The 22,943-nt window shown below is 40.6% G+C and overlaps 2 protein-coding genes across 2 annotated transcripts in view; one reads left to right on the top strand and one right to left on the bottom strand.

The window, feature by feature from the left end:
• tet2 (tet methylcytosine dioxygenase 2) overlaps positions 1-16,043 on the top strand; it is a 28,758-nt gene extending 12,715 nt beyond the window's left edge. The window contains exons 2-11 of the mRNA XM_018695699.2: positions 7,157-10,138; positions 10,221-10,311; positions 10,414-10,507; positions 10,617-10,825; positions 11,083-11,233; positions 11,338-11,427; positions 11,739-11,876; positions 11,993-12,347; positions 12,537-13,889; positions 15,496-16,043. Of these exons, the coding sequence (XP_018551215.1) occupies positions 7,201-10,138; positions 10,221-10,311; positions 10,414-10,507; positions 10,617-10,825; positions 11,083-11,233; positions 11,338-11,427; positions 11,739-11,876; positions 11,993-12,347; positions 12,537-13,889; positions 15,496-15,638 (5,562 nt within the window). The 5' untranslated portion in view covers positions 7,157-7,200 and the 3' untranslated portion in view covers positions 15,639-16,043. The remainder of the gene's footprint in view (positions 1-7,156; positions 10,139-10,220; positions 10,312-10,413; positions 10,508-10,616; positions 10,826-11,082; positions 11,234-11,337; positions 11,428-11,738; positions 11,877-11,992; positions 12,348-12,536; positions 13,890-15,495) is intronic.
• Positions 16,044-16,915: 872 nt separating this feature from the next.
• On the bottom strand, positions 16,916-21,645 carry ppa2 (inorganic pyrophosphatase 2). Its single transcript, XM_018695705.2, has 12 exons — positions 21,313-21,645; positions 20,348-20,412; positions 20,189-20,233; positions 20,052-20,105; positions 19,643-19,762; positions 19,357-19,443; positions 19,114-19,240; positions 18,173-18,300; positions 17,914-17,999; positions 17,714-17,783; positions 17,570-17,609; positions 16,916-17,473 (listed from the first exon to the last, which is right to left on the bottom strand). Exons 1-12 carry the CDS (start codon positions 21,503-21,505, stop codon positions 17,451-17,453), a joined length of 1,038 nt encoding a protein of 345 aa, XP_018551221.1. The 5' UTR covers positions 21,506-21,645; the 3' UTR covers positions 16,916-17,450.
• Between the last annotated feature and the right edge of the window lie 1,298 nt (positions 21,646-22,943).

The following is a 22,943-nucleotide window of genomic DNA, read 5'->3' as shown; positions in this document are numbered from 1 at the left end:
TGAACAGACTTATCTTTACCAAGTCCTCTGAAAATTTATTGTCTCTGGAGTGGAAGCGTGCTCCAAGGGTGTGTTTCAGCAAAGAAAAGGAAATGTACACTTGAGATTAGGGCTCATTCTGCAAAACAGCGGTGTGGCTTGGCAAGTGTGTGTTTGATTTACAGAGCTGCTCTACATCTCCCATTCTACCTCTCTGTCTTTATTCCACAGCAGAGATCTTTAGCCCAGCCGCCTAGGTCTAAACCTGAAAGTGCAGAGACCTGAGTCTCCCAGCAGCTGTCGTTAGTGGTGAATGTCACATGCGGCTGCCAAGTCACGCCAAATAGACCCCATCTACTATGGCAGCTCTCATATTTCACTGGCTCTCTCTCTGGGAATAACAAAAACACAGTGAGAGTCCAATGCATTAAACTTTGTTACAGTAGTGTTGAGAAGACAAAACCTCATGCTACTGGAGGAGACAGGGATAAATATGCATAATAGCTATGATTTGTAGCTCATTTTTTAAAGATTCTGGAATGGACAAGAAGATATATTAGCAAGTCAGTGGACAATCTGAAACAAGTTGTATACTCTTGCATTTGGTAAAATCATGCTATACTAAGAACAAGGCTCTTCATTGTTAAAATAAGGCTGTACTGTCATGTGCATTAACTGCTGCCCTTTACTGACTCTTGTGCAAACTGTGTCCATTGTTTTACAACACTGATCACACTGTGTCCAAAAGTCCATCCTTGCCCCCAGGCCTCAAAGCACTAAACTTACTGACCACCTATAAATCCCAACAAATACATAGCTCCATAAGCAGTAACTGTGGGCAATGACTGTCTAGATTTCTACAATGGCACTTAGCAGCCAGGTTCATAAATACACAGACTAGATGATAGACTGAACAGGAGGGAAGTAGATGAGTAGGAGATAGAAGTACAGAGGAACCTGTAGTGTAATTACAGGGTGGGGGACTGTAGGTAAGGCTGTGGGAGAGAGAGGGAAACCAAACAACAGCATATAGAGACAAAGAAACTGACATCTGGAGGGAAATGAAGCTTTGTTGGGAATCCAGTTCAAGCCAAGCAAGTTGAGTTATATCATAAACTGAAAACAGAGCGCTCATTTCCCTGGTGGACATTAGCTACTAGAAAGAAAACCAAAATAGATCAAAGCATTGTAACTTCCAGCAGGCATCCCCACTAAAGCCACTACAACGCTGTGCCTCTGGTTTAGTTTAGTGCTCTACTTCCGGAGCAAAAATAGACCTTCCCTATGAATCTAATAAATAATGAAGAGACTGCAGCCAGTGTCTTAAAGCATGCACATTCAAAGTTGGACTTAGGCTACAACATTGCGTAATTGGTGTGAGTGTTTGTATGTTTGTACGCGTACAGGCGCGCACACACTCAGCTGGGATCTCTGGCTTTGTTCTGGGTTTGCAAAGATTTTTTTTTTTTTTTTGTCAGTGTGGGTGTATCCAACTGTGACAAGCTGCTTGGCTCCATTCGGTCCTTTGTAAACCCTGGAGTGTCCCGTAGGAACGGAGCTGCACTGAGAGCAGCTTAGCACCAGTGTTCACCTCTTGACCTTAAGTTACTGATTTACAGACTGCACTGAGGGCCAGACAAAACAAAGGAGTAGTCACATGGGGTTGGGAAGTGTTATTCAGCCGCTTATCTCATTGTTGTGTTTGCAAGGAACGGATGCTTTATGTGGGACAGAGAGCAAGAAATGGTGGGAGCATTGGTTTATTTCTTAATATGATGTTCCCATAGAGAATTTAGAGTCCACTGAAAAAAAAATAAAAATAAAACAAACAAACAAAAAAAAAAACTACAGGTTTGAATTTCCTGATTTGTCCCAGTTGTGTGTTCTTCAGTGTATATTAATGATATATAAAACATATCTCTGTGCAGCTGTTTCTTAAAGTATTTTTAGTTAATATTTAAGCAGGAATTAAAAATCCAGGGAGATAATATTGGCAAATGAAAAATTTGTTGGCATATTGTTGAATGAGACTATTAAATTAAACTGTAACTCTATGATTGATCATAATCACCTCATCTCAACAAATGACACAGAAACCAATGCTCATTCAAACAGCACATTATAAAATTAGCAGATCTGCCACGGATGAGGACTAGATGCCTTCTGGATGCAAAGATCATTTGCCATTCATCCAGTGGAACCGCACACATCTCACAACCCCCGCATGGTTTCTGCGATATACTCATTTGTCAAAATAACACATTTCAGTTTTAATAACTTTGACATAATCATAAGGGGGCTGTGTTGTCACTTGTGATTAGCATGCTGCTGCTGGTGGTATCCTGCTGTGGCATTTTACATCCGTCTGTGTCTGACAGCAGCAAGAAGAAGATTAGTTCTGCAACTTGTTGCTTGAGAAGCTCATGAGACTTTCCATCTTCAGGTTTCAGCACTGTCTCAATGTAACTTACAAATGAACAGTTTTATTCATAGGGTTTATAGTTTAAACTGGTCTATTTTATAAGCGTCATTTTGAGTTGCTAGACTACAGTGCATGGTCTATATCTGAAGGACCATACCATAGATTCATGGTCCCTAGAATATATATATATATAGAATCTGTGTGATTCTCATTACCACTATGTTTAATGGTAGAGGCACAGCTTACGCCAGCTGTGTTTCCCACTGTGTTGAGGTTTCGAAATGTATCTTTTCTTCAGTGTTGTGACAACCCTTCAAATTGCATAGGATAATGGCAAAAATGAATTTTCATCATGCTAACGAGGCAGTTTTTCTAAAAAAAGAAAGAAAGAAAGAAAAAAAAAAAAGCTGATGTTTGGGATGCAAGATGCCCATCCTTCACCCAACACAGACGAAAAGACACCTTTCAGGCTCTTTTCTCCAGCCATTGACCTGAGAGCTGTCTTTGTTTTCAATGTGCTGCTTCCCTCTTCCACCTGCTAACAGGCAGCTGGCTCCTCTGTTGTGACAACGGTGGGAGCTTCCAGACACCCTTGTAACAGCTTGGCTCGTTAGTGGGAGATTTAGCACTCCAACTTTGGGGGTCTGGAAGGCTGCTAATGTCCTGGAGGGGTGATTGACACGGGGAAGGAGATCATTATGTCGACCAGCTCGCCTGCCCGGGCAGAGCTCGGCCTGACAGTTCTCTGTGCTGGGTCCAGACGGTCGACTGGGCTACAATTACAGAAAAGTGACTTTTTTTTTTTTTGGCCTCATTCATGGTCCACTTGACCAGGTTGGACATTGTTGTTAAGGAAAAGCAGGAACCTGATTATAAGTACTGTCCCCGAAAGTGCACAGTATCTTGAAGTCTTGAATTACTTTATGAAAACTTTTTGAAAGGCAGTCAAAATAACTTTTTGGTCGAAAGACTGAAGCTGTCACTCACAATTCATGTCATCTGGAGCTGCAGGTGCTCTATTTAAAGACCATAAAAGAAAGTAGCCCAGTCTACAGTCACCCCAGAGATAAAATATTTCTCATATGTGTAGTTTAATATATTAAATAGATATTTTTCTATCCTACATTACCTATCTACACCGTCTAATCCATGTCAATCCACTCATATTTTAGAGGTTTCCATGAATTGCAAAGCCTTACTGACTCTAACCTTTGTTTACTGTCCTTATTGAGTGAAACAATGTGATGTGAACATGATTAATAGTGAATTTCTCTTTAAAAGGCCATGCATTTTGTGGTTGAAATGGATACTGGACATGCACAAACATTTTTCAAAATAGGTTATCAGGTTTTGGTTGAAACACGTCTTTTGAAGACGACAGCTCTCTTGCCAGAATCATAAGCAGCTGTAACTGGTTCCAGATGTGATAATCAGGCTCAGTGATGGAGAGCGATTATGCCAAATGAAACATGCCATAGTACCTCAAATATTTAGCAATTTTTTTTCTGTCCTTTCCCCCCCAAACATCAGTCAGTGCCTATAGTGAGCCTATAGTAGGTTTACATTAACAGGAGGGCTTTTGTGGGAATCTGAAGCTGGATCCAATTATGTTTTCAAAGGTTGTATAGCATATTTTTCTGAACTTGACCATAGCAGCCAGCAGTTGTGACCCAAGGCCTCACTCAGGGCTCCAATGACATTATTTACTTTTTAAGTACACACAGAGTGTTTAGCTGACTTAAGTTTCTAAAACCATAAATCTGAAAAACTTACAGTCATAACCACTTCCTTAGATAATATGAGTATATTGGCCAAAGTTGTGTAGATCCATGAAAAAAAAAAAAACTTTTTAAAACTTACTGGACCCTAAAATTCCTAGATGAACATATTTTCCTTTACTGCTATTTACTGGAAAACATGCTGTGCCAAAACATTTACAAACAACTAAATGTAACTGTCCTATTTATGACAAATGACTTACATCTGCTGTATGTAACTAAGTAACTTTAAAGTCATGTAACACCTTTAACACTTGTCACCATCAATTAACATTATATAGCCTGATCACAGAGATTTGAAAATTAACAAGTAATGTCAATGTGGAATTTTTAGGTAGCTTGGGTTTATAAATTCATTAGGATCTTATTATTATCTCTATTCCATTTGTAAAATGTCTTGGATGAGGTTAAATATGGGCAATGAAGTCATCATTTTATTGTAAATTGTGAAAATGAAGGCTGTTAATGACATATGTTGACTTAAAAGTATAAAATGTTGGAATCAGACTGTTGGATTTCGCATTATACTATACTCACAAAGGGTCATATAGAAACCCAGCCAAACTTGAAATATTCAAAGTAGAAGGTGGTTGTGATACTGTAGGGTGCTTGTATGTTGGCGAACAAGCCACTAATTAAAGTCAGGAAAATGCATCTCTTGTCTTTAGCATATGTAGGAAAATAATGCTCAAGGACAAACACAGGATGTTTGAAAAGATGGCAGCCCATTCTGCATTTGATCCTGATTAAAAACTAAATTGAAAATCTCTAAAGTCAAAACCTGGTAAATAAACTTAAACAGGACACAGGTAGACATGTATGCAAGACACAGATGTAACTATAGGAGGAGGACAAACAGGTTTGTGATATATCCTCTATGGCAATGTCAGAACTCCCTTCATCTCTTCCTCAGATTCTCTCCTCTGTCAGTCAGCTTTAATGCCCAACACTTTTACTTTAATACTTAACACTGAGTCTGGGCGCCTCTTGGTGCTCCTCAGCTGCCCATTCCTTTAGCATCTGCAGGAGAGTTGCTCATAATTATGATGGATTAGACTGCGGCTCTTTGTGCCTGCATGCTGCAATTGTTTTGCAGATGCTGCGGATGTGACATGCATTAATAATGGAGGGTGGCAGACAGAAATCAATATTCTACTGGAATCACTAGAATCTATTTGCTTTTGGCAGAGAGAGAGCACAGGGAAAACAAGATGAAACCATAAGCTGAGCTTGCTGCTTAACCTTCTGTAGTGATCCTATTCGCCACACATCACATTTATTACTTATTTATACTACTTTGTCACAAGACCTACAGCTCCAAAATTATTCCAGTTTTATTCACCTTCACTGCACTTTTTAAGGTCCAAAAATAGTGATGTGTCATGTATTAAATGCTCAGCTAAAACTAGACAGAAAAACTAAGTTAGATTGCTATGTGAAATATTCACCCACAAACCCTCATTTTTTACTTTTTTTTTATTTTTTTGGGGGGGGGTGTATTTGGAACCAACTCCACCTACATTTAATTATATGACATTAATTTGGCAGACATTTTTGTGGAGCTGAAAAAACATTAAGCCAAGAACTTTATCAGGATGATTAAATCAGTGTGGGAAACATCTGTGGGGGTGAGTTTAGATTCTGTACTCATTTTAACTTCATGACACAGACCTTTCAATGCTAGAGTTTAGCCCCAATAACAAAGGCCTCAAACTTGAGAGCCGAGGTGTATTTGCATATTTGACATTACAATGTGGCAAGGGTGAGGAACACGGCGACTGAACAGCTGACGAGCAGCCAACTCCTCCTCCTCCCATCTACCATCTGGGACATTAACCTTGCATCCTACTGCCTTCAATCAACTAGACTTATGTTTTGTTGAATATATTCAGTCTTTTGGTACAATAACTAATGAACCAAATCCAGAAAAGGTTTTTCATTAAAATTTCACTTTATATCGCAAGTTACTTGAAACATGTGCAAAGAAATATTCCAAACACCTCTGCCCTGGATCGTGCATTTTAAATGGAGCATTCCTCTATCCTTTTTTCCTTCTCTTAGAACAGTTCCTGGTGCTTCTATTTAAAATTATTGCTAGTCTCTACTGATGTTTAGAGAGCAATGAAACTGGATGTACATACATTATGATATACAAACTGAACACCATCTGGTTGATGGACATTTTTGCAACCAAATGGTTTTATTTTAAATAGCGGAGTCACAGCTCTTTCCTGTTCTGTAACCTGCGCAACAGTTGTATGGGTGACAGTCAGCATTTGGACTGCTGTAGCATTTTTAAAGTTACTATCCATGTACAATAAATAACAGGAAATCACAGCTTTCAGTTTGAAAGGAAGCACACCTATTGTGTTACAGTTCAGACACTGGGCACTGAAAATGTGACCACAAAACATGGTGTACCATTCACAATACACTTTGTTAAGCTGTGTATGTTAAATTCAGAATGGTGACTCACAGTCCTCTGTCAGCCAAAATAGCCCCATGATAACCTAGTCTGTGCTCTGATCTCCTTCCTCACTTTCTACTTGCTATCTGTTGGTCTTCAGGAGGTTGCAGGATGAGGTCAGGGTGAATTTAATTCCATGATATGATCGCGTCACCAGCTGATACACCTTCAATGCCAAGTGTAAACACATTACTCTGCTGACCTTCTCCTCTCTAAGGCCATATTCAGATTTGAAATAAAGTGTTTGTTAGCAGAGAGAGAATTGGTATAGATGGTGTTAAAGGACTAAAAAGGATCTGGTTCACTATTGATGTTGGAAGTAAATTAAAACTTGTTTGGCACAGAAAAAATTACTTCATTACAATGTCCAGACCCCAATGCATCTTCAATGCACAGGGCCACAACCACGCAAAGTATATTTTGTACCCATAGTATAAATGTATTTGAAAACATAACTCTGCCTAAAGAATTATGTAACCTAATATCTGTCTCCCACATTCTGCCTTGCAGGACGGACAGAGGGCAGCCCTGTGGATGGACTCTGAGCAGGCCAGATGGAAACAGAACAGGCCAGACATGAGACGGAAGAAAGTCTGATATTAGCACAATTTGGCACATCTCACAACATCTCTCACAAATTGCAGAATGGAGGCCAGTCTTCAGAGGGAGATTCTCTGCAGATCACTGGAGATACGAACTGGAACCATTACAAGCCCAGCACAGGTGCCAACTCCATGAAGAGACACAGGGAGAACTGCAACAGCCCTGCTTCAGGACAAGGGCTATTTGATCAAGGAGCCTACATGATGAATGGAGAATTAATGAATGGAGAGTTGAAGCAGTCCTTACTGGTCCACCAGTCCAAAAAACTTAAAATAGATTCTGAGATGAAAGGAAATGATGACATGAGCTCTAGTTTGGTGGACAACTTTCCCGAGTTGACAAAAGCAACAGAATTTGAATGCAATGTCCCACAGACAGAGATTAAGTTAGACAAGAGGAACTGTAATTTTCCAAATGGTGATATTTTTTGTATACCAAGGAATAAACAAGTTTCAATTCCAAATGGTGCTCTTTCACCCCCCTCAACAATAGAAAGCACTCCGGGTGATCTTTTAGAGAAAACTTTGTCTCAGTACTATCCTGAGCAAGTGTCAATTGCACCACAAACATCTGGGTCGCAACTAGATGCCGTCAATGGTTCACTGGCAAATAAGCTGCCCAGTGAAGGTGCTCAACCTCCCTCTTTAACCTCAGGATTGCCCAGTTCAGCTCAGATGCCTGACTCACAGCAACAGCTGCCTGGGGCATCTGGCAATGCTGAAGGGGGCAAAAATTACAACTCTGTCAACTATGTAGTGAATGGATACTCCAACAATTTTGGAGCAGACCACCAGCAGCAACAACAACAGCATCGGCAGCAGCAGCCACCTCCTTACTCTGGTCAAGAGCTATCTCTGGGGCAGCTGCCCGGTATGATCTCACCTACAAGTAATGCCAGTAGCTCACAACATCAAAATGGCCCACAGTGTTATACAGATGAGACAAATTCTCAAGGTATATATGTGAAAGCCAACCAGGAGTTTAACCAGAACTCTTTTATGGAGCACAGTGCTCCTCTACAGGCAGCAGAGGCAGGTGGATATGGAGCCTTTCCCAACTCTGGGATACAGAAGATGGGGCAAACTGAGAGACCTGGGCCTGGTCAGCATCAGCACCACAGCACTGACGGGGGCCATCAGTATGGGATTCAACCCCAGAACTTTAAACAAAATGCTGGGAAGCCACATGGAGCTGACAATATGGGACCCATGGGGTCCAGTCTCCAGCAGCCATGTCACACTGGGTTGGAAAATGGGATGGAGAGTACAACTCAGCAGAGAGCCAACTTATCATGTTCGACTCCCCACCAGAGAGGCTGGATTGAGCTGAACTCCTCACATTCCCAGCAGCAGCCAGGAAGTGGCCCATCATCTCAGGCACAAGAACAGGACATGTGGAGGGGCCTCTCTAAGCCTCAGTCAGAGCAGCAGGCAGCTAACCACCAGGTTCACGGCCAGATGTTAGAGCCAAACCCGGCGCAAAGATTCCAGACACAGGGAGTCTTCACAGATAGCAGCCAGGGGTCTAACAGCTTCCAGCAGCAACAGCAGGACTGCCTCCCAGCCCAAACACACTGTGTTTCAGCCCAGCACAACACTGCCCCTGAGTGGCAGCAATCAAATTCAAAAGCATCTCAAATGCAGCAGTCTCTACCCCAGAAAATGTCTGAGCAGCGTAACTTCCCCCCAAATCAGCAGGCAGATGGCCATTACCACACCCAGATGCAGTCTGAGCACTTATGTGAAGATCCTGACCTGCAGGATATACTGTCACCTGGGTTTTTACCAACACAGCAACAACAGCACTGTCTTCAGCGTCCACTGTCCCACCCACCACAGTATGAAGGGCAGCAACTCAAATCTCCCAATTACAGACCTCACAGTCAGCCTCCACCAGGTCTGCAGCAGCTTCAACCCAACCAGCCTCTCAAAAATATTTCAGCCCAGTCCAACAACCAACACATCCAACACAATGACCAGACAACATTCAGCTACAATAACTCAACAGAAATGCAACAATTACAACAACATCAAAGGCAGTATCCACCGAACTCAGGCAGCAGCAACCTCAAGCAATTTCAACCACAGCGGCCTAACAACCACTGCCACCAGCCCAACCACACGGACTTCCCCCAGACCTCTACACAGTCACAACCTCACTTATCACAAGGTGCGTTAAACCAACAAGTATCAACACAGATGTATCCTAAAGCTGAACAACAGCTGAAGACATCATGCACTCAGTTCCAAAGGGGACCTCGACTACCTCTGGGACCTACAAGTCCCCAAGGAGACTTTCAGAGGCATGCAGCCCTGCGTATGCACCTGTTACAAAGGCAGGAGCGTCAGGGCCCTCCTCATCCTCCTCAGAGCACTAGTGACCCCAAACATGGCCTGAGAGCTGTGAAAGTGGAAAACGGACCCAGATTCGAGCTGCCTGGTCCACAGCAGCAGGAGCAGCAGTTACAGATGCGAGAGGCAGGCATAGGTGGAATGCAAGTCAAGCAAGAGAATCAACAATCCCTGTGTGTGCAAAGCAAGAGGCAGGGAAGCATCTTGGCCACTATGGAACAAAGCCTGAGGCAGTACCAGCTTTCACCTGTGTTCGAGAAGAAATCCCTTGTCATCAATTCAGCAAATAAAGTCAAGGTGGAATCTTCTGGGCCTGTCACGATCCTGTCAACCAACACTGACCTGAGTGGAATGGAGTCATCTGCAGCTGCTTCAAACACTGTAGTCCTAAAGAAACCACCTGATTCCACCCCTAAAAAGGAGCATCTCTTACAAAGCTTCATGGACTCTCCTATGAAGCTACTGGATACCCCTATAAAGAATCTACTGGACACCCCCATGAAGACACAATATGACATTGCATCCTGTCACTGTGTTGGTAAGTCTCATGATGTTGGTTCTGAAACATGAATGATCAGTTAGTGTGTAAATATTAATGCATGTTCTTTTATGATATTTAGAACAAATCAGTGAGAAGGATGAAGGCCCATACTACACTCATCTGGGGTCAGCACCTAGTGTTCCTGCTATACGTGAGATGATGGAGAAAAGGTTAACCTCAAATCTGACCTCTTGAAAAATACTGTAAATGTGGACCATGTTACATAACCAGTGTGTACTACTGTACTTCAATGCCTCTTTTCTGCTTTGAAGGTCTGGCCTAACTGGTCATGCCATCAGGATTGAGAAAGTAATATACACCGGCAAGGAAGGAAAAAGTACACAGGGGTGCCCCATAGCCAAATGGGTAAGAACCATTCCTGTTTATTTCATTGAGATGTAGATAAATCAGTTGCCTTTGTATTTGCCTCAAATATCTGCATGTGCTCAAGTTCTACTGTGTTGTAATGTTTCAGGTGATTCGTCGATCCAGCGTAGAAGAAAAGCTACTGGTGCTGGTGCGGGAACGTAATGGTCACTCATGTGACACTGCCTGCATCATTGTAGTAATCCTGGTCTGGGAGGGCATCCTGCCCAGCCTGGCTGACCGCCTCTACCTCGAGCTAAGTGAAACTCTAACAAAGCATGGAGCCCTCACCCAGAGACGCTGTGCTCTCAATGAGGAGTAAGTGCTAGATAACTCAAATCTTTTTATATTTATAAACACACATACATACATGTGTGTCTGTCTGCAAACACTGCAGAAAATTAAGCTAGCAATGTTTGGTTCTTAGTTCTTATTTTATATACATGGAGAGTCAAAGGGAACCATTTCCCAATTTGATCCTCAGACATCAGTTGATGGCTACAACTGAATTAACCTGGACAAAAATGACACATTTCGATTTCTTTAAAATTTCGATTTCTTTCCTTCCCCTTCAGGAGGACATGTGCATGCCAGGGGTTAGATCCTGAAGCCTGTGGAGCATCTTTCTCCTTTGGCTGCTCTTGGAGCATGTACTATAATGGCTGCAAGTTTGCCCGGAGCAAAATCCCAAGAAAATTCAAGCTGCTGGGAGATGATGTGAAAGAGGTATGTCATGTAGATTTACCATATTAATCAAAGTGTACAAAATGGTTACATAAATATAAAATGTTAATTAAAGTGTTTTACTACTACCAATTTTTGCTTTTCAGGAAGAGAAACTGGATCAAAACTTCCAAAATTTGGCAACCTTATTGGCGCCCTTGTATAAAACTATGGCACCTGAAGCTTATGGAAACCAGGTGAGTATATGTGGACATTGTACAGACTACTTGTCCATTCAAATCCACATCTTAATAATTTATTAAAATCACAAAATATAGAATGTGCTGTTTCTTTCTTTTTCTTGGTTTTAAAACACATGTACACATAAATAACATGTAAGTGATACAACTTAAATACCAACAATAACTCAATCCTTACAATGTGATTGAGTATTTCTGAAAATAACTACATGATAAAGAAGTTTAGTATAGATTTCCCATCTTTATTGTTTAGTGACTTTCAGAAACTTTTATTATTAAAACGTACCTCCCATTGTTGTTGGACACAGGTGGAACATGAGCACAGGGCAACAGACTGTCGTTTGGGGCTCAAGGAGGGCCGTCCCTTCTCTGGGGTCACCGCTTGCTTGGACTTCTGTGCCCACGCTCACAGGGACCTCCACAACATGCAGGGGGGCAGTACTGTGGTAAGTAGACCCTGGGAAACGTATATCTTTCCAAGTCCCATCAAAGCATGGCTTTAGAGCAGATGTTTGAATAACTTTCCCAACAAAAAGGTATTTAACTCATCCTGTTTTTCCAGGTGTGTACATTAACAAGGGAGGATAACCGAGAGATTGGAAAGATACCAGAGGATGAGCAGCTCCATGTCCTGCCTCTTTATAAGACTTCCAACACTGATGAATTTGGCAGTGAGGAGGGTCAGCAAGAGAAAATCAAGTCAGGAGCCATCCAAGTCCTCAGTGCCTTCCGCCGCCAGGTGCGCATGCTTGCAGAGCCCGCCAAGTCTTGCCGGCAAAAGAAGCTGGATGCTAAGAAGGCAGCTGCCAACAAGAATGCTATGCTGGACAGCTCTAATGATAAGGCAGAGAAGGCCCTCCTGGCTAAGTCAAAAGCTGGCACTTACGAGAATACCACTCACAGCACTCCTATGGCAGGTAAGCTGACATTTATTCTAACACATTTTATACATTGTTTCTTTTTGTCTTTTTGTATCGTATAATCAATATAATAAACTAACACTGAAAAACCCAATGAATTGACAAAAAATGAGACATAATTTAAAATTCATGGAAAGTTTCTTGCTAGTGTTTAGGCTTTTATCTTTTGGGTGTTTTGTTTTCTAGGGCCTATTCCAGGTGCTGCAGGAGCAAACCTACAGCCAGGTCAGCCAACACACCACCTAGGGGCGCATCTACTACAGCAACAACAGCACCAGAGTATTCTTCCCCCTTATCCTGGCTCAACAAACGCAGCCAGCTATCCCAGGTTCCCTAACCACCCAGGTTCTTTTCCAAGCACTTCCAAACCAGGCAGCATGTATCCCCCTCAGCCACCAACACCAGCCAGCCCTTATCCCTCCCCACTCCATGTACCAAACTCTTACATTAATGGATCAAATCGTCCATACCCAGGTTATCAGTGTAATGGAGGAATGCCCCTTGACAATTACCATCCATACTATGCTTCAAACCCAAAACACCTGGACATGTATCGTCAACAGCGGCCAGCGCTTTACTCAGAGCAGCAGTACGGTGTACATCAACGTTTTGAGGTCAATTATCCGCCAAGATACGGTGAACCTGGTTTACAGGTCAATGGTTACAATGCCTGCAACATGAGGCCAGTTCACCCCATGAGACCTTACACCCCTTATGGTCCTAATGGAGCCTCAGAATCCCAGTTTATGGATCCTCTCTCAAGGGCTCCTTCAGCCCATGGAGGTCTAAACTACCCAGCTGCTGTGAGCAAAGGCAATCAGTTTGGAGGATACCCAAATCCATACCTCTCTCGGAGCCCTCAAATCGTACCCCCAGGCCAACATCCTTTCCATATGCAAATCAAGACAGAGATGGGCATGCCTGGCCCACAGATGCTTTCTTCTCAGTTAAGTGGTGGGTGTTTAAATCCTGAGACACAGTCAGGGTTAGGTCTGCCTAATGGAAACCTCATGAGCTCTGGTATTAAGCAAGAGCCTGGAACACCACAGACACCCACAACACCGCAAAAGCCAGAGATGTGGTCAGACAATGAGCACAACTTCTTGGATCCTGATATTGGTGGGGTGGCAGTGGCGCCCAGCCACGGCTCAGTCCTCATTGAGTGTGCGAAACGGGAGCTCCACGCCACAACGCCCCTTAAAAATCCGGACCGCAACCATCCAACACGCATCTCCTTGGTCTTCTACCAGCACAAAAATATGAATGAGGCCAAGCACGGTTTGGCACTATGGGAAGCCAAGATGGCAGAGAAGGCTCGAGAGAAGGAGGAAGATGCAGAGAGGAATGGTGGCGAGGGGACACCCAGCAAGGGCAGCAAGAAGGGGGTGAAGCGGGAGCATCTGGACTCATCAGAAACCACCGGGGAGCCTCCTTACAAGCGTTTTATCCAGGCACTACTGGAGGGGTCCTTGTCGTGCACAACGAACACCTATGTCAGTACATCTCCATACGCCTTCACCAAGGTCACAGGGCCTTACAGTAAGTTTGTGTAAAAAAACTCATGATGAAGGAAATGGAAGGTGCTTTATTTATGACAAAGACCACAGGCACCACTGGCCTCATCTAAACACTCCTTCCTATCCCTAAGGTTAACAACAGCGTTGCATAAAAAAGGAACCTGTGATCAGATGAGAAAGAAATCACTTTTCACATCAGGTCTTTCACCTCTTTAACAATCAAGCTTTACTAGTTGACCCTACCAAGGATGTATTTATGTTTGTTTGGCAACTGTTGCAAGATACACACTGTCAAATCTCTGGTGCTTTTAGTCTGATACATAAGGACCTATTTTTACTGGAAACAAAGTTTCATTTTTGGTGGCTTTATTTTTCTTACAAAAAATTTGGAGATATAATCTTGGCATAAAACACTGACTTTGTAAATGATAACATTCACGGTGCTAAAGTGTGTGCTATTTACCATTCTTTTTTTTTATTATTCAAATGCCTTCACACTATAACAATAACACACTCTACAGTGACACTCAATGACTCATGTCAACCGGACACTGAAAATATTATCCCACGGTCAAATCATCAGCATCATAATGGTTTTTGGCAAGTCAGTGTTTCTTAGAGCACTTTTTGATAATAACAGTTAAATGTTTTGGTAATAGAAAATATGGTTATACTGTATCACTGCATTGACAGTAATTAATTTCCTAGCACCACTAAACTTAAATTGATGAATTTATAACAGGGGGTTGTATGAGCAATCCACAAAACAGTTTTGAGTTCATGCAAAAAGATTTTTTTAAAACTATCATTGTGTTGGTGCTTCTCTCACTTTCCTATGTCATTTATACTGTACATCGAGCCATTCTAATGGTGCATTTGAAACATTTTGAGGAGAAAAAAAATCTACGTTTGTTTTATTTTAGTTTCTCCCAGGTTTACTACATTGTCAGCGACTGTTTTTAATGTTCCTTACTGTAGGTTCATTGAACAAACCTGGATTGTGAATATTTCATGTAGTTTTATGTCTGTTGTGCTTAGTAAATGTGCTTTTTATACACTGAGGAACACGAAACAGGGTAAGCTCAGTGTCAGTTTCAGAGGGCAGCTGGCTTGCTGTGGGGTCTTTAATTATTGTAATCTAACTGTAAGATAAACAGGTGAGATTTGTACAGTAAATTAATTTCCCTTTTTGGAATTACTGTTATAGATTTTGTGTTGTAAAGAATGCTAACAGCCTATTTCATTGTATTTCTTTGGGTTTCAACTGATTTTATTTCATAAGGTGCTATTCAACCTACTAGAAACAAACAATGTGAGACTCTTTGGGCAGTGAGAAGGCTTTTAAATAATGTACAGTACAAACCTGTCATATACCTCAAAACTAGTTTGGCAATAGGATTATAACATATTTTTCTTTCTTTCTTTGTATATTACTTTCAAAATGTTGATAACAGTTAAACTTCAGGCCACCAAAAGGCATAAAAGTTCATTTCTTACTTTCTTATCAATCCGCTAGAAAGTATTACTTGAACTTGAATCTTTGATGTTACTGTAAAATCAGGGACATTTTCAACTAATTCTGTGTACATCTTCATTGCCTGTATCCATCTTGTCATTTTCTCATTCAGGGACTTGCCATTGTATCCTGAATCCCAACGTGACTCTCATCTACTCAACTTCACACGGACAAAAATTATTTTGTGAGGAAACAGATACTTTCCTGCAATTCTTTACTTATATTTTAGCTGGTAGGATGGTGGTAATCTTTTAAAAGTAATTTGAACATATATGCACTGAGTTGATTAAAGGGAAAGTATGATATTGACTAAGTAAAAAGCAATGTATTTGCTTTTTCTATGAGGCAAGACCAGGGCAGTGATTAACGTAGTTGCACATCTTTGTGCCCGTGTATAGCTAAATTTATTTATAACCACTAAGCAATTGTATAATGATTTTTCTCCCGTCTATCTGATTTAATTGATGCGATATATAATGGAATGACTGTCATGTTATAGTAACAACTCACCCCACTCTTCAGCATATTCATTTTCTGAAAGCACTTCATTTCTTTTTCAGGAAAAAATATGTAATAAAGAATCGCAAAACATTTTATTTAAACAGATTGTAAATGTGTTTAAAAAAATAATAAATTATGTCACATTGTACATACCAAGAATTTGTATTGCAGGAATACAACTCATTCTTTGATGTTGATGTAGGTTCTTCTTGTTGTCAAACTGACCCACAGCTCCTCTATCAGCAATCCTCATCATATCTTAAAATATCCCTTTGACTCTTTCAGGTTTAGGACATGATCATGGTTAGATTATCCAGGAAGTCTTTGTAAATATTACGCTCACTGTCACAGCAATGTTTACAGTTATAGTATCCTGTTAGCTCAGACTTTAGAAGTTCTAGTTTTTTTTTAACTGTTCCAGTTTTGTAAAAATAAATCTACGTTAAAAAAAAAAATTTGAATTTCGTTGTACAGGACCCAGCTACAGTAGCAGGTTGTGGTTGAGAAAGCCGAGGTGTCTAAGATATAGCGGGTTACAAGCATAGCCATACTTGAAGATGCTTCAGAGTGCTTCTGAGTGAGTCAACATTACTTGAATGACTTTCTGGGCTTAACTAGTGCACTACATGTGCTCAGCTCAAAGGTTAAGCTAGCAGTTGATACACACTTGGTTTTTTTGCAGTTAGACACTAAAGGTATAAAAAAATGTGCAACTTTTTGCCTGTCATTTTATTTTTTAAGGCTTTCCTAGTTCTCCTGAAGTTTGGTATGCTACAAAAAATGGAATTAAGGATGGGTATTAATACTGTAAGTATTGTAATGTACTGAATGCAGTTTATTTGAAAGCTGTTTATTATATCATTCCTGATATTGCTGAGATGTGGGTGTTTTTTTAATAAAATTTATATTTATTTAAAGCAATCTGATTTGTTACTCCAAGTTAATACTAATATCTAAATTCTGTGCATTATTGTCCAAATGTTGAAGCTTTTAAATGTGTAGTTTCTGATAAAACCAGAAAGAAATCTTGCCATGTTCACCCCTTAATTTTATTTATCCAAATGAAAAGAAATTGTTTAAATGTTACAAACAAATGACATCGTGTTTGTGGCGGTAAGTACAAATTGATTATGGTCTTAAAGGCAAATCAGATCATAATTCTATACAGTGCAAGGCCTGTACCTGAGCATTGACCACAAAAACACTGCAATACATATACAACATCATTTATAATTTAATAGAATTTGATAGAAAGGAGACCAATGTTTTTGTCATTAACCCTTAAATTATAATTGGTGTAATCTGGTGTTCAACATGACACCATGCCTCTGGTTCTTTACTCAGCATTACAAAAGTACAGATCTTCACTGGCTCATACTGTCCATGTATATTCTTTTTCTTTCCATTTTCTTTTTCAACAAATTGTTGGATGGTAAATGTAGATGGCACTGTATACAGCTGAGAATAAGTCCTTACCAAAAATAAATCCAGCTGAAAACAAAACATGCAGCACTGCTTCAGAGGATGTTAAGAATTTCTGTCGGTTTCCATACTGGCATTGGGGTTTCAGACAAAATGCCATTTGTCCACTGTGCAAGAAACAAATGACATAAAAACATAAGCGTTGAACCATGTAACACTTCAAATAAACCAAATTGAATGTGAGTCAGTCATTATTTACCTACCCTCTAGAGACACAGGATGTGGGCTGCCAAATGCTGGGGCCTGTGGAGTCACAAAATATACATGGAATTTACCAACTAACCCTTGTACAGTTTTATATGCTTTTGTTGTGTTTTTTATCATCAACAGCATATGGAAGTTCTCACCGACTGGACCACATCCCTGGCCTCATCAACGCTGCATTTCAAAGGGCTCTTGCAGCAAGAGATGTTTTTGCTGAACAAGGAGGAGTTGTCCAAAATTAAAAAAAAAAAGTCAGTACTGCTCACGACACTTACACAGACAGTTCTACGTGTACACCACACACATACACACTGCAGAGGCTCCACCTCATCCACCAACTTACCATTCAATCCCTTCATTATTTGTCTCCTTCTGCACTAGTGCCCTCCAGTGCTCATGGGTGGACTTAATGATCTCAACTGCAAAGTCCTGTAAAAAGGACAAAGAACATCAGAGAAGAAGACATCATTTGGATTTCTTAGGGAGTAATCCATTTCAGGCAATTCACTTCTAACCACTACAACCACAGTGGACCACAACACCACCTATACCAGCTGTCATGGTTTATCTGTGTGTGTGTAGTATCACAAAGGTCTCAGTACCTTGTCCTTGAATTGTCCATTGAATCCAAATTGGTTCTCAGGCTTTCCATCAGGCACCTTGTATTTCCTAAACCAGTCGACAGTGGCCTCTAAATGACCGGGTCGGCTCTTGCGGACGTCCTCTATGCCTGAGGAAACACATTCCACAGAATAGTAACAGAGCGACCAGGATTTGCTCCTTGTTCAGTATGAATTAGATGAAGCTGTATCCCATTTACACTTAGTATTAGATATATATGTTGAATCCCTCTGAAGGATGTTAAGTGTTCAGAAAATAGTGCAGCAATTATTTAGTGATTACAAGTGACTAAGCAGGTAACATGTGTATAATGGGTCAAAAAGGTTAGCATCTCCATTACAACAACATAAGGAAAAGTCTGCATGAAATTGCATTAAAAATATTCAGAAACAGGCGCTGCAAATTCTGTACGAGGTTAAAACAATGCCTTCAACATGATTTTAGGCCTTAAGGATACACATAATATGTTTTGGAGAGAAGCGGTGAATGTAAACAAAACCATGTTGACAATAGAAATTCCACAGGGTGTGTTCGAGGTTTGTGTTTTATCAACAGAGAGCGAGTATGAAGTTACTGCCTGAGCTGCCAAACATCTCAAGGGATTTCTGTTCTGGATCTGCAAATATTTCTTCCCAAATTTAATCATTTGAATATGAACTCAGCGCAGCGGGTACATTAATACCTTATTCATAGTATGAGGTCAAATGCAGATCTGACAATGTGTGCTAATCCTAAAAGGCTCTGCATTAAATCCACTGTCACTTGGGTCTTATTATAAGCCTTTACCTTTGTACTTAATTGTCTTTAGCACATTCTAGATAAAATTCTAATTTCCATACCTAAGTTTCCTGGACTATGTTTCTTCAGGGCAGAGAAAAAGAAAAAGTTTCTAGATGATGGCTGTTGATATGATCACACCCACTGTTTAGGTTTTTGGCATCCGGGTCCTTAGCATTGATAGCAATGACCTTCCAGTCCATTTCTCCCTCATCAATCATGGCCAAAATGCCCAGCACCTTCACTTGGATCACCTGACCTGGAGAGCACACCTGCACAGGCCGACAAAGAACAAAGAAACAGTCAATCAAAAAACATATAAAGTAAAAAAAAAACAAAAAACACCCTGAAATGACATCATTCTTTTATGCACCTGAAGCAGTCATACCTGGCTGCCAATGTCACAAACGTCAATGGGATCATTGTCACCGCAGCACTTGGTGTCTGTGTCTGTGTGGTTTGGGTCCTCCCATGTCTTTTCCCAGGAACAGTTCAAAAACATAAAAGAAATTCCAAAAGACACTGGACTAAGTTATGAACATGAATTATGAAATTCAGTGAGCACTAAATTAAATTAATCATGAAGTGTTTAAATTGCTGTATTGTGTCAGTCACTACAAACTGAAACCCTTAATGACCTCAGTTCTAATGTAACTCGGACCCATTTTCCTCACCTGTGGGAGCGCTCCATAGTTCCATATGTAACCTTTATGAGGAAATATGTTAGCAACGTATCGGAGCTTGCCTTTCTTTACATCTTGTTTGATTGGATTCAGCGGTTCCTTTGTTGCAATCTGGAAAATGAAAGTGTACAAGGATCTGTGTATTTATGTGCGAGTAATTTAATTTCCACACACAAAACCTTAGATCTGACTACTGCTATCATAGCTAGCTACATAACAGCTACAGGTACACTAACTGGTATGTAAAACATTTCACTTGTTGGTGAGTTACATGTAATTGTGTAATGTCACTTAGGACTGGTGTTATCAATTTAGGGGTTCATCTAATAATAAATAAAATAGCTTCAGATTAACAGTATGTTAGGTTATTTATAAATCAATGCACTGCATTTTTACTTACCTCCATTTTAGCATTTGACCATCGAGGTACCTCCACCACCATGTTATAGAGAACCTGGGAGTAAAGCATGAAAGTTGAGTACAGTTTATTCTGGGTTCAAACTAAAGCTGATATAAACCATCTTAATGTGACAGTACCTCAGTCTCACTGTTCCTGGGTTTTTTAGCTGGCACATCATTGTCCTGTTGAAAGACAAAAAGCTGCTAGTTTGACTTTTATGTTCATGTAGTTACCTAATAGCCAGAAGGAGTCATTAATTTTCTGCAGCATTTGTCAAACAGTATCAGGAGGCTTACTTGTTCTGTCTCCGCTATCAGTGGAATGTCATGGAACGGTGAAATGTACTTCCCTTCAGAGATTTCTATAAAGAAAAAAAAAAAAAGAGGAAAAATACAAAATGCACACAATCACATGGCATTACCTTTCTATGATCTATGGTTTTTTATTTTTTATTGTCAGTTAGACAAAAGCAATTTCAATTTGTCAGCTTGGGCTTCAGGGAATAATAACACACCCTTTTCCACTTTTTTCGCCTGACATTTTAGGGAAGTAATCAATCAATTGATTATCAAAAAAAGTCAGATATATTGGTAATCAAAGTGAATATTGGTTTGGTGGTTAGTTCATTTGTCGATACACATCAGTGATCATCGACCTCTGCATCACAATTTAGTAAGTTTAACTTCATCTGATATGTGTGACTGAATTTTACTACTGCTGATGAGAAAAGTTTTTGTCTTGTGTGTGTGTGTGTGTGTGTGTGTGTGTGTGTGGTCCTGGTATTAATCAAGTCTCCTGACTCATTAACTTTTGAGGTGAAAACATGTTTTCAGATCAGGCTAAGTTAAGATATATATTAGGCAAGTAACGGTTATGGTTAAGATTACAGTAAATCTAGATTATTTGTCCTCTGAAGTCATGGAGACAGACTGTGTGTCCACGTGACCGTCAAACAGGAACTAAAACCGCGTGAGGGAAGAAAAAAAAAAACTTCCTTTCTGCTTATGAAGTAGTTTAACACGGTGAACACCGGGAGCTGTCTGATGCAGGGTCTGGCTCTACAGCTCAGTGGTAAGTGTGTCCCATACCACGAAAACAATGCGCGTGCAACTCTAAAAGGTCAACCGTTTACCTTGACCTGAAGGTCTACCTGTGGCCACCTGTGTATCACGCACCGGACCGCGGTACTACACCGTTACAACCCCATGACATGCCGGGGGATACATATGGCTGCTCTCAAACTCGCAGATGATTAACTTACTAAAATAAATCCGGTAGTCGGGAGAATTGGGGCGTCCTCTCTCCTCGGTTTGATAGTGCATCGTTTTTCTGAGATAAAACAGATGAGGAGCAGCTGCTGCTTGTGTGACGAGTTTGTCTCGAGAAGCGGGAAATGAACTGAGGACTGTCCTGAGGCAGCGGAGCGACGAGCGCTGCAGCAGCGGTCTCATCATACACACACTTCTTCTTCTTCTTCTTCTTCTTCCACCCTCAGTTCCTGCTTCCCGTCCTCCACCTCCGCCACATCCCGAGCCGTCAAGTCCGCCATAGTGGAACTGGCATTTCCGGCCAGTGGTTATCAAAATAAAAGCCTACACGGTGACAATGATGGGGCGTTCAGGCTGAGACTGTTTTTTTTTTGTTTGTTTTTTTAAATAAATTCAGGACCCTGTGATACAAAGTGTTGGCTAAGAAAATGTGTAATTTTGAAGCCCAAGTAGTAATCACAAAAATGAAGGGATATGCCAGGACAGTAATATGGAAGTATCTTGTGTACAAAGTTGACATTTTATCTCCTTCTTTATGCAAAATGGCGGGGGTTCACTTTTGAATTATCTTGAATGTGTAATGTGAATTTTATTGGAATCTGACATTAGTTCTTGGTTTTTTTCGTGTGGGGTCTTTGGCCTGATGTTTGCTGCTGTACTGTGGGCCTGGAGGAGAGTTAAGTCACTAAAACATACACAGCATATGTTTTCTACCTATGTTTCTATTCCATTGTCTGAATATTACAGTATCGCATTGTGGTGTACGTGTCATTACACATCAACAGATTAGTCATTTACTTATTAATATTTTTCTTTTATTTTGATAAGAAAATTGGTGTAACTGGAAGTTTGTGATGATTTTTCATGTTAACTTTTTTCTTCCATTGCAGGCTCGTGGTCCATGTGTAGTAGCTCTATTTTACTGCCACCTAGCTAGTCTCCCCTGTTTCCAAGTGCTACTGAGGCAGCGTAACAGCTGGAGTATAACTGACATGGAGAACACATTTATCCTAATCACTGCTTTTTTCCTTTCCTCTCCTTTCCTTCTGTTCATCAGTGTTTTGGGCTTTAAACAAGAAAAAAGTGACAATATCTGTCACTTTCTGCAGCATTGATAATAACTGCAATTTAATCTTATCAGTATATACAGCTGAAACAGAAGAGGACGAAGGTGCAAGACTTTTGTGACCTGTTTTTTTCCCATTTATGCAAAAACATGTCAGGCTTAAAGACAGTACAGATTTCCACGGTGAACTGAGAATGTTGCAGCTTCGTCCTCCATTTTGAGACCTTCCAGAGAGGTCACCTGTCACGTTTGCTTTAATGTCTCCTTGTGATTTTTACAAGCCTGAAGTTAGTGGATTTGATGGTGTTAAACTCCACAATACATCACCAGATCAAAGTCCATATGTATCCATTGTTCCGTGAACAAACACACACCCTCAGCCGCCTTGATGTGACTTTTTCACTGTTGTTCTCTGTTCAAACAAATGACATACATATGGACAACCATAAAAAGCCGGTTCATTAAAATCTTATGTTTCATGTTTGCCTTTGATACTGTTGCCAAAGGGCTTTGATATTGCAGTGCACAAGATTTTATTAACTCTGTGTTTGACCAATG

Source organism: Lates calcarifer, linkage group LG5 (genome assembly GCF_001640805.2).
Source record: "Lates calcarifer isolate ASB-BC8 linkage group LG5, TLL_Latcal_v3, whole genome shotgun sequence".
NCBI classification, from domain to species: domain Eukaryota; kingdom Metazoa; phylum Chordata; class Actinopteri; family Centropomidae; genus Lates; species Lates calcarifer.
This window is presented reverse-complemented; position numbering and strand designations above follow the sequence as displayed.